This window comes from Nelumbo nucifera, chromosome 1 (assembly GCF_055504915.1).
Source record: "Nelumbo nucifera cultivar China Antique chromosome 1, China Antique-T2T, whole genome shotgun sequence".
NCBI classification, from domain to species: domain Eukaryota; kingdom Viridiplantae; phylum Streptophyta; class Magnoliopsida; order Proteales; family Nelumbonaceae; genus Nelumbo; species Nelumbo nucifera.
The window spans coordinates 155,678,893-155,691,312 of NC_142649.1; the positions used below are offsets into that span (position 1 = coordinate 155,678,893).

General features: G+C 41.5%; 1 protein-coding gene across 5 annotated transcripts in view; it reads left to right on the forward strand.

Moving 5' to 3' along the window:
- Positions 1–738: 738 nt before the first annotated feature.
- LOC104602746 (uncharacterized) overlaps positions 739–12,420 on the forward strand; it is a 74,760-nt gene continuing 63,078 nt past the window's right edge. For 2 of the 5 annotated variants that reach the window (XM_088894814.1, XM_010266537.2), the window contains exons 1-2: positions 935–1,075; positions 1,281–1,615. In XM_088894814.1, coding sequence (XP_088750940.1) covers positions 1,611–1,615 — 5 coding nt within the window. In that variant the 5' untranslated portion in view covers positions 935–1,075; positions 1,281–1,610. Of the gene's footprint in view, positions 1,076–1,280; positions 1,624–12,420 lie in introns of all 5 variants that reach the window. The other 3 variants (XM_088894813.1, XM_088894811.1, XM_010266535.3) reach the window with 3 other exon arrangements.

The following is a 12,420-nucleotide window of genomic DNA, read 5'->3' on the forward strand; positions in this document are numbered from 1 at the left end:
ATTTGGTTTTTTGGGGGGAAAACGAAACCGATCACCTGACCAGTTCCCGATTTTTCCGGTCCAGCTATCCGGTCTGATCCGGTTTTGAAAACCATGCAAAATAGTGCCAGCTTGGCATGCACATTACATTTTAATATATAAAAGATAAGAAGATATAGATATGCAATGAGATAGATGTGAGGTGCACTTTGTGAGGAGCAAATCCCAATCCCTTCTTTTAATTTCAAGTAAGACACAAAATGCAATGGAGATCAGATCTTCTTATCATACATGGCGCCTCACAAAGACCTCACAGGTACATTCTACAGTGTATTAGGAACATTTCCCATAATTATGTGTTATTATTTACGGGAGATGTTTTCAATGCATGGTGGGATGTGCATGTGAGGTCACTGTGATGCGCCCAAGGTTCAAGGTTCCCGGGTCGAATGATCCAATTGTTCGAGTCGAATAAACGCCCTGTTCTGACTTCTGACAAAAAATAAAAAAAAAACCAAACTGTTGAACAGTTTTAACGGTCTAATCGCCTCGACAGTGATTTGCTGACCAAATCAATGGTTTTGGAGTAAAACGAAATCGTTACCTGACCGGTTCCCGATTTTGAAAACCATGCAATGGCCACGCTCACAACGGAGATCGGATTCAGTATTCACATATAACATATTCCCAACGCACAGCTGCAAGTGTCTGTGAGGACGGTGTGAACATGGTACCGAATCGAAGATCCTCACAACGCAACCAAGCATCAAATCTATGACGGTCCGGCTCCGAGTGGCTCCGAGTCTGACGACGTTGCTTGAAAAAATAGAACGGTGGAGTGGAAGGGTTTATTGCAAAACGTTGCTTGCAAGTAACGAGCAGAAAAAGAAAGGGAAATGAATTTTACGGTGAAAGCATGGAGCAATGGAAGAGCACGGGTAGGAGTTCTTCATGCGGGCGGCTGCCCCACTGCAATAGAGACGCCCTGTCTTCTTCTCTCCACCAGAAAGGGACTGCCCGTTTTCATCTCTCCTGATATCCTTCCATCTCTTCCTTCACCCGATTCTCATCTCCTTCAAACGAGTCCTCTTCACTTGTAAGTCTACACTGAACTCTTCCTTGCTTTTTTTCGTGCTTTGCAGGGACCGGGTGTCTAAAACAATGCACATATGATGCTTGTGCTTTGGTTTCTGGGGTTTCAGTAGTTGTATTCACTCTATGATCCACAACAATCCCATCTTTGTATTTTTCTTTGTTGACCATTTACTTTTTGGTGGGAACCTTTAATGGCTTGATTTCAGAACTGTGATCAGTTTTCATACTCCGACAAGAAGAGGGCAAAGTTTATGGACCCGAATCGTCTCGAAAACCTGCATGACAACTGTTTCTCCTGTGTTATGGGTTTGATTGGTTTTGCAAGCAATGTTGTAAATGCGGGCTCTCAAGGTCACAGGCATTAGGCAACACCATTACCATCTGGGCATCTGCACAGAATGACAGTGATGGTGGCACCGTATTACCATGAAATCGTTATGGATAGAATTGTTCCTTTAAGTTTAGCCTGAACTGGACACTAAAGTTGCTACCCCTGCTTTTGGTTCAAATTCTAATAGCGATGAAGCAAATCCTTTATGCTGTAAGTCTGTAAGTACATTTTGTCTTTAATAGAACGAAATTATTTTGCACCAGTTTCTTGTACGCGCGCATCAAATCATAAGACTGTAATTAAGTCGTAGTGGGGTGGGTGGGGGATAGGGATAAAAAACAGTATCCATTCTCCAAATCCCAATCAGAGTCCCTGTCATGCATCCGTCACCTGGCATTGGGAAATATTCCCCCAATCACCCTGTGAGCTAACGTCGAAAAGCCAATGATTGGGCGGTTACCATTTCCAATCATTTCAGTTATGATTTTGCTGATGTGTCAATCATTTGTAACCAACTTTACTTATAAATAGTGAAATGAAGTAAAGATAGCTTGCCTTTTTGAATTAAAATTTCCTTGCAACCTTCTTTTGGCTCTCCGGTGTCTCCCCTTTGAGCGGTGTCGCCACTATAGCTTGGGGAAACCCAAGCCTCTCTTCCCGACAACGAGAAGAGGTCCATGACATTGTGGTATCAGAGCAGGTGGTCTCATGGGATTTCCAAGAGGCTGGTCTCTAGGAGCGACTCAACAGCATGGAAAGGTCGCAAGAAGCTCTGCAAAGGACCTAGGAAGCTATCCTGAAGCAATTGGCGGAGATCACCGACTGCCTGAATCGGTAGGGGACGCGAATAGAGATATTAGAAGAATCTAATGCAAGGGCAGCTTTTGGTGGACCAGGAATGAATGAGGAAGGCTCCATGTAGTCAGGTAGCGGCACATGCACCCCATTGATGTTCTGGAAGGTGGACCTACCCAAGTTCAACAACACTGGCCTGGAGGATTGGTTGCTTTTGGTTGGACAATATCTGGAGATTCAGGAGATATCGAAGGAGCGTTAGGTTATGATGGACAGTTTGGGGTTCAAAGGTAAGGTGGAATGGTACAACTGGTTCAAGGAGTACCAACCAAACCCCACCTAGTCGCAACTCTTTACAACTTTGGAGATAAGGTCCATCAGACCACTGGGAAGCAACTACGCTGGTCGTATCTCCAAATTAAGCCAAGGGACAACGGTGTAGGACTACATGGAAGAATTCTAGAGCCTCTTGAGTTGGGTTAAAGGGCTGTCCGAAGTTGGGTGTTTTGTCTCATGGTTAAAGACGAAGATCCGAGCTGGTATGGAAAAGCTAGAACCTCAAACTCTGGCACGAGCTTTCCACTTGGCCCTTCTTGAGGAAGAGTGGAACACACGGAAGAGAGCAGTTCGAGCAGATCTTCCCCGTGGAAAACCCCCTTTAACCATGAGAACCTTTCCTACCAAGCCCATCGCTAGGACTCGGAAGTTGGTCTCACCTGAGATTAGGAAGATGACACCGATGAAAGAAAAAGAGAGGAGGGAAAAGGGGTTATGTTTCAACTGTGATTTATGCTATGTACCCGACCACCGTTGCAAGAATCAGAATCTATTCTGGATTATAGCCAACCTAGAGGATGGGGAGGTTGTTGAAGAAGCTGAGCCCGGCCCTGAGATATCCTTTCATGCCATTAATGGGATGGAAAATCCCTAAACCATGCAAATTTGAAGTACTGTTAGTGCTTCTCATATTATCATATTAATTGATAGTGGGTCCTCCCACAATTTTTTGGATCCCAAGATAGCAAAACAGGTGAAGGTGCCTTCGGCGGCGTGTGAAAAATTTATAGTAATAATAGCTAGTGGGGAGTGGATGAAAGGTTTTAAGAGGTGCGATCAAGTAGCTGTGGACCCAAGGAGTGCTGCTACAAGTGAATTTCTATTTGCTGACTCTGTTGGGCTTTGACGCAGTCTTAGGGCTCATTGGTTACAGACCTTAGGAGATGTCACCTGGAACTTCTTTAACCTTACCCTGAGCTTTTGCGATGGTCAGGGGGTAAAGCTATTGTAGGGGTTGAGGCAAAAGGAGTTGGAAGTAGTGGAAGGGAAGAAGGTGCAATGAGATTTACTGAAGGTTGGATATATCTATATACTCCAAGTGGTAACCAAGGAGAGCATGGGGGAATAGCGTATTGCCAGTCCTCAGACATAACAAGTATTAGATGATTATGCTGATGTCTTCGAAGATCCAATAGGCTTGCCTCCTCTAAGAAAAACTAATCATGCCATTCCTTTAATAGCAGGGGCCAGACCAGCATTTCAGTGACCTTATCGATATCCCCACTATCAAAAAGGGGAAATTGAGAAGGTAGTTAAGGAGATGTTGGGATGAGGAGTCATTCGGCCAAGCAACAATCCATATGCTTCCCTAGTCCTTGTGAAGGACGGTGGATGGAGGCTCTGTATAGATTATAGACAGCTTAACATGGTGTGTTAAAGATAAGTATCCCTTGCCAATTATTGATGATTTGTTGGATGAGCTACATGGTTCGGTGATTTTTTCCAAGCTAGATTTCCAATCAGGCTATCATCAGATTTTGGTCAGGGAGGAACAGTCCCAAAACTGTTTTTAGAACCCATGAGGGGCATTATGAGTTCTTGGTGATGCTGTTTGGATTAACCAATGCCCGTTCCACTTTTTAGGTGTTAATGAATGAGGATTTTTGAGACCTCCTCTGACGGATAGTGCTGATTTTCTTGGATGACATCCTTATATATAGTAAGACCGAAGTAGAACACCTAACCTACCTTCGGGAGGTGCTTATCCCTTTCAAAGAGCATCGACTGTATGCTCTCTTTGGGGTTGACCAGGTGAGCTATTTAGGCTACATCATTTCTTGCAAATGAGTAGAGGTTGGTTCGTCCAAAGTAGAATGTATGCAGTCATGGTCGTTACCTTAGAATGCCATTAAGCTCAGGGGATTTCTAGGTTTAATAGGGTATTATTGCAAATTTGTCAAGAACTACGACAAGATAGCCAAGCCCTTGACAGATTTACTGAAGAAGGGAACATGGAGATGGAACTCGATAGCAGAGGAGGCTTTTCAAGTTCTCAAAATCGCATTGACCACCATCCCTGTTTTGGCAATGCCTGCTCCCAACCATCACCTCGGATTGCGAAGCAAGCGGTGTCGGGATTGGTGTGATACTTTCACAAGGAGGGAGGCCAATTGCTTATTTTAGCAAAGCATTCATCCCTAGAAACTTAGCCATGTCCACTTATGACAAAGAACTGTTAGCCATTATCTTTGCTATTCAGAAATGGCGACAATACATGCTTGGGCACAAGTTTGTAGTGCGCTAAGACCACCAAAGCTTGAGACTCTTCTGAACCAGAAGGCTAACACCCCTTATCAGCAGAAGTTACTTAGTAAAGTATTGGGCTACAATTTTGAGATCAAGTATTAGAAAGGGAAGGATAATGCAGCCGCGGATGCCCTGTCTCGGGCAATAGGGAGCGAATTGCTAGCCATCATCGAGCTAGTGCCTGATTGGGCGAACAATTGAGGGAAGAAATGAAAACAGATCCTGCACTCATGGCCTCGGTGGATGAACTACAGAGGAAAGGAGGAACAAAAGGGAAATATCAAGTGAAGGACAGTTTGCTATGGCGCAATGGTTGGGTAGTTCTGGGAGAAAATTCATCGTTGTGTTAGAGATTGTTTGATGAACTTCACTCCTCGTCTCTCGGGGGACATGAGGGATTCCACAAGACTATGCATCGACTCAAATGAGCATGTCACTAGAAAGGGTACAAGAAATAGATCAAGGAATGGATCAGACAGTGCGATGCCTGCGAGAGGAACAAAGGTGAGAATTTACCCGTGCTAGGTCTCTTGCAGCCTTTACCTATTCCAAACAGGAACTGGACAGGAATTTCCATGGATTTTATTGAATGGCTCCCACCTTCGAACAGAAAAAATGATCATAGTCGTGGTGGATCGACTATCGAGGTAACCATTTCATCACTTTGCAACATCCTTTTACAACACAAGATGTAGCTAGTGATTTAAAAGGTGCACCTAGGTGCACAAGTGAGGCACATTTTAGGGTAGGCGCCTCACTTAGGTCCTAGGCGCAACACTTTCAAAAGGCGCATGCTTGGATGCTTGGTGTGCCCAGGCGTGCGCCTTTTGAAAATTGTATGCGTTTTTGCTAATATTGTTCATTCACTCATCTTAATAAAATATCTTCATAAAAGGCAAATAAAATTATAAAATCATTATGTTTTGTGTGAGAATTAAGAATTTAAGACCCTAACATGGACTTGTTTAGGCTTGCCTCGAGGGGCATGGCACAAAGGCAACTCGTAGAATCAGGAATGTAATATGCTTTACATCACATTAGCTACTTGAAGTAATGCAATTGAGGAAAAAAAGAGATTGTGGGCTTTACATGCTTGAAAATGTTTTATATGTTTGATTTTATTTTTAAATTTTCATTTGAATATGCTTTACATGTTATATTTATGCATTTTAATTTTAGATAATAGTTTTTTTTAAACCATTAATTTAAAATTTAAGTTTATATTTCTTATTAATATTATGTTCAATATTTTTGGTTTTTTTTGCATTGTTTTGAAAATTTGGCATTTTTTTTATTTTTGTCGACATTTTTATTTTTAGCATTTTTTTTTTTGTATTTTTGCACCTTGATTCAAAAAGGCGTGCACCTCACCTTGTGCCTTGCGCTTTTAAAACACTGGATGTAGCTCATGTTTTTCTCGCAAAAGTCTTCAGATTGCATGGGATGCCTACCAATATCGTCAGCGTTGCGGCTTGGTCTTTATAGCTACAGGACTCTTCTGGTAGGAGCTATTTCGTTTGCAAGGCACCCAACTCAGCCTTGTAGACGAAATAGCATCCGCAGTCTGACGGGTAGACTGAGATAGTGAACAAAATGTTGGAGACGTACCTATGATGCTACGTTAGGACCCAACCGTAGCATTGGACCCATTGGCTGCCATTAGTGGAGTGGTGTTATAATACCTCAGTTCACTCTTCCATGAAGATGGCACCCTTTCGAAGTAGTTTATGGGTATGGCTTGCCCACACTTCTAACCTTTGTCCCTGGAAGAGAGGGAGAAGACATTGCAACTATTAAGAGAGAACATGACCTGGGCCAAGGAAATAATGAAGAGATTTGCCAACTGCAAATGAATAGAGAGGGGATTCCAGGTTGGGGATTCAATTTTCCTCAGACTACAACCATATCGACAGACCTTGGTAGCTATTTGGCGGTCATAGAAACTTGCGACGTGTTATTACAGGCCATTCAAGATCCTTGCACGGGTCAAGATCCTTGTCGTTCATATCTCATGATTGAAGGTGTTAGACAGTTATGCCCTTAGCTCCAATCAGATTGATGTACTTATTGACATTTATTGTAAATGAATAAAGTGCATAATTGATTCATGTTGTTTTGGTGTGTTTCTGTGTAATACCCTTAAACTGGACACTTATGAGACTCGTGCTAGTTTAGAATCTTCATAGCCGTTGGATAGATCTAGGGAGATTTATCCTGCCAAGGCTAACACTAATGTGCTGCCAAGAAGGTTGCGGTGGCTTGTCTCAGTTGCCAGCGTAAGACCCAAAGCACATGCAGTGTGGGTTTTCTTGAAACCCTGAACCGGACCAAATTCCAGTATTACCCTGGACCTTGGAGATAGATGGGCAAAACTGCAATGTTACACCTGACCCCTAGGCTCAATTATGGTACTGCACTAGGTGTCGGATTGGGCTGTCTTTGATACGCCAATCAGTGAGATCCTTAACCGGGTCAAAACCTAGGTATGTTGGGGCAGTTCGAGAATTCACCTGAGTGGGTGATCATAGTGACAGGATCAGCCCCTTTGTTGGACAAAGTGAATGATCGAGGAATGCATTCTCTCTAATGGAAACCTAAACTACCGGCAGTTGATTTCAAATTGTTGAGATTTGTTTTGCAAAACATATTTATATAGAGATATACATATATATTACGGTTTCACAAAATATTTGCAAAAGGTTTTAATTCTTGGGATCCATGTGAGTAGAGAGTGCAACGCTGTACCTTGCAGCCGAGGGAGAGGTCCTCTCTTGTCGGGCAGTGTTTAATCATTATGGGCTGAGAAGTTAAGTGTAAGACCATTGAGGGTTATACCTGATGGGTTAATCTTGCATCTGCCCACAGTCCTTGGGCCTTCATAAGGTGGTTGGACCCAATGACTATTTAGTGTAAATGTTGGGCCCATTAAGAGCCCATACTGATAGGCTCAGGGGTTCACTGTGTTCTGTAGTGAATTCTGCTAGGCCTTGTAACAAAGGCTGGGCTAAACCCATGTGGCTGATGTGTATATCAATGCTAGGGTCACACGCTATACAAAGAAAGCCAAACTAGCCAGCATTTAAAGGGTAAAGTGAGCAGTGTGACTTAATGGGCCTAAGGTCCATTTCAAACTGGGCTTAAGTGTTTTAATTAAATGGGTGAATTTGAGTTTATGATCTGATTAGGATTAGCAGTTGGATAAGATAAGTTTTATCCACTTGAGAGTCCAGATCCAAATATTAGATTTGGATCAAGAAATTTATTCCTAATTGGATTAGGAAGCTGATCTAGAGAAGGTTATAAATAGGGGGTGAATTCTACAGAAAGAACACATCTTTTCTGCAATCCTGTTCTCTCTCTGCTCTTGCCGCCCTACCCAGTTCAACCTCCACCTCTTGGAGTGATCAAGAACTGTTCTTTATATTGTTTCTTGGTGAAGAAACAATCTGAAGTTGTGCTCACACAACCCTACATGATTCTTGTTGAAGAACCCTTCTTGCTGATCTTGCCTCAACATTTGCTGTGTCATCTTCAGTGGAAGCAGATTTGGTAACCTCTTTGGGCGTGAACACCTACGTTGGGAGGAGCTTTTTGCGTGGATTCCGTATTAGGTATTCTTCTCTCTAATTTTGGTTTCAGATTTGGTCCGGTTTGTTTCATGAATGAACATCGAAAAATGCAGTTTCTAAATCAGGGAATAGGATTCCCGGATGGGAGAAAGAAATTTTTGATATTTCGCCCAACCACCCTGCATGGTTCGGCCATCCATATGATGAATCTCCCATCCCTTCAGAAGGCAGTGGGAGACTCGACTCAGATCAACACCACACTTTCTCTACTAGCACCCGATGGATCCTTTCTTCCCAACCTGAAGGCAATTTTGGATTGGCGAATGACGAGACAGAGGAACTAGGCAGTTATAGAGATTTTGTCCAATGGGAAGGTATCTTGAGAGCGGATGCCACGTGGGAGCTCTTGCCTTAAATCATGTAGCAATTTCCTGAATTCCGTCTTGAGGATGAGATGCCTCTTAAGGAGGAGGAATGTCACACATCCATCACCTAGCATCGAGGAATATTCCCCCTATCACCCTGCAAGCTAACGGTTAAAAAGCCAATGATTAGGTGGTTACCATTTCCAATCATTTTGGTTATGACTGTGCTGATGTGTCAATCATTTGTGACCGACTTTACTTATAAATAGCGAAATGAAGTAAAGATAGCTCGCCCTTTTGAATCAAAATTTCCTTGTAACCTTCTTTTGGCTCTCCGACGTATCCCCTTCGAGCGGTGTCAATACTATATCTTGGGGAAACCTAGGCCTCTCTTCTCAGCAATGAGAAGAGGTCCATGACAGTCCCATCCAATCAAAGGGATGAGAATTCAATCCTATGTTCAACTCTCATAGAAGTTATTGGTTCCCGTCACTCCTTAAGAGTGTACTTAAGGATCCGAATTAAAATCCCATCCAATCAGAATTCAATCCTTTGGTACGTTCAAGTCTCACAGAAGTTATTGGTTCCTGTCACTCCTTAAGTGTGTACTTGAGTTGAGGTGGGGTGGGTGGGGGATAGCTGGATAGGGCTAATAAACGGTGTCCACCGTCCAAATCTGAAATAAACTCCCATCCATTCGAAGGGGGATCTGAATTCAATCCTTTGACATGTTAAAGTCTCACAGAAGTTATTTTTAAGTCATTTTATTCATTGTATATCATAGCAGAGTTATTTCTAATTCCTTCTATTAATAATATATTAATATTTTGATCATTTTTTAGTTAATTTATTAGGGTTAGGGGCAATGTTATCCGGATTGGACCAGATAAAACTGGAGTGCTGACTGGGTCACAGTTTTACCAGTAAACTGGTTGGTTAGCCTGTTCAGATTGTCATTTAATTGGAACCCAGAAAGATCACTGATTCATTGGCTCGTTGGTTCAATTGTCTGGTCTGGTCCGAGCCTGAGAACACTGGTCAAAGGTCCTATATTACTGATAAGGGGCATTGAACCTATTTGAATATATATATATATATATATATCTGTGTGTGTGTGTGTGTCCAGCCTGGGCTAGGAATGTTCATCCCTATTAAGGGTATGCAATTTCTATTTCAATCTGAATCTGATGGAGAAGATTCAAATCAAATATGAATACTTATGGATCAAAATTTGGATCTAGGTACATCCAATTCTCATCTGATCCATTTGCAGCCATAGGGAGGGATGAACATAGCCTATTTATATTTAATATATATGACTACAAATCAGTTTATCCAAATAGGCTCATAAGAATGGAAGCAAAGATTTTCAGTATCTTTTAACAACCTCAAATTGGCTAAAGAGGTCTTTTTTTTATCAGCAACATAAACAATTTCATTAATTATGTGAGAAACATGATTACAACAAGAAGTTGTGAAAGGAACCAGCTATAGAAACTGTCCCAATTCAGTACTACATTTGAGCCCAAAACATGTGTGTTCTATGTACCCCTTGCTTGGCTATATCTGCCAAGCTATTTGCAGTCCTCCTCACCCATTTCACTTGGATTAACATGTCCTGTGACAGCCATTTGAGTTTTCTGAATACATTCCTCAAATGCCATGCCACCCCTTCCTCTTTAACCAGCCACTTAATCACAGTTTTAGAATCTCCCTCAATAATCAGCCTTCTAATACCAAGTTCTTTTGCCTTCTCAACCCCAAAAACTGCAGCCAAAAACTCTGATCTTGCCACATCACCCTGCTCCACAGGGCCAGAGTATAAAGCAATTATGTTCCCCTCTTCATCCCTAATGATTCCCACAATACCTGAGGGCCCTGGGTTACCCAAACAGCTCCCATCAAAATTCAGTTTCTTCCAACCATTTATTGGAGGAGACCAAACCTCAACAGATCTTTGTCTTGTAGTTGAGGATGCAGCGATGGTACCCCAAGCTCTGAAGAAATCTTCAATCTTGAAATCCGAGAACAGCTTCAAACTTTTTTCCCAATGAGCTACCCTCAATGTTATAGTTTCAACCAAAGCTTCCTTGCTTCATTCCTTCTCTTCAAATATTCTTGCATTTCTTTCCTCCCACACAATCCAAATTAGTGCTGCTCTAGTGCATCTCCACAAGGTCCTACCCCTCTTTTTTGTACAGCTAATGCTAGTAGGGCTAAACAAACCCTCCAACCTATCAGGAGAAGATCACCTACATCCAAAGAGAGAAGTAAACCAATCACAAAGAAAGCTAATAAACAGGCAAGAGATAAGAAGATGAATCGCAGTCTCACCATTCAACTTGCAAAGAACACACCTGTTGGGGGACAAACACCAGTTTGGTCTCTTCCTTGAAGTAAATCAAAGGTATTAATGCTTCCATGAAGCACTTCCCAGCAGAAGGCGCTAATTTTAGGGGGAATGGGAGAACACCAGACTTCCTTTACTGGGAAAGAATAGGAAGAAGAGGTGGCAACCAAAGAATGAAAGGACTTGCAAGAGAAATCCCCCACAGAATTAGGACCCCATATTCTAGAATCCGAGCCACCTTCAGCTCAAAAGACCAGCCATCATAGAAATACTAAAGAGGTCTGTTGAATGGGTTTCTGTAAACGGTAGATGGAACTTGAGTTTGTATGATGATATATGGTAGGATATTGCAAGCTGGTATCGTCTGGAACAAATGAAATATTGCATGTTAGTTTAAAGAAATACTAACAATTAAAGAAGACATGTTAAGGTAGGGTATCACAATTTCTATTGACATAGAAGAGTGGAGTTATGAAGATCAAGCATGACTGTTGATAGTACCACACCATCAAATAAGGAAAGTCACACTTTTAAAGAACAGCTAGGGTGTTTAAATAGTACATAGGGCCTGCTAACTATTTGGATGAGCTAAGCAGCAGATCCCTATTACACTTTTTAAATTTTAACCCTAGGAGCATTAGAATTGGAAAGGCTTACTATCTGATAGCCTATTAAGGTCTTTTTATAAACAAACACTAAAGTAAAACTGGTTAATTGCAGATTTGTAGTTTTATAATTGCAGTGGAGTGATGACTAGTTGGTTCTTAGGTTTTGACTAGTTGAGCAGAAAGAAATATATTTTTCAAATTTAAGAAATCCCATAGTTAAGTTAACATTAGGTTGCAAGTATGTACTAGAATGATGAAACTAAACATTTATTTTTCCCAAAATAAAGAAAGTTAAGCTGGATGGGCTAGGATATGGAGTTTATCCATTGTTTTTTCAAAGAATGGTGCAACCTTTGATCATTTGATGTACTCCTTGTTTCTGGCAACTCTGTACCTCACTATTGGTTCAAAGAAAAAAGAACCTCTCCACTTTCATCTTTATCCCTTATTTTTTATTTTATATACAATCAACATACCACATTCCATCAGAAATACTTAAAGGTTAAAGCAACAGTGTGCATATAACAAATTAAAACATTAAATAACTAGAGATAAATACAAATACAAAAAGCTTTAAAATAACTTTGTGGTCAACTAGTTGATCTAGTTGCTGTCGGTTGTTTGAGTAGGTAGAATCATGAGTGGAAACCAATGAGTTCGTGATACAGTTGATCTAGCTCTCTATTGACCAGTCAGTCAACTAGTTGACACTTTTATACTGAGAATTAGAGAAAGATGCTTTTAA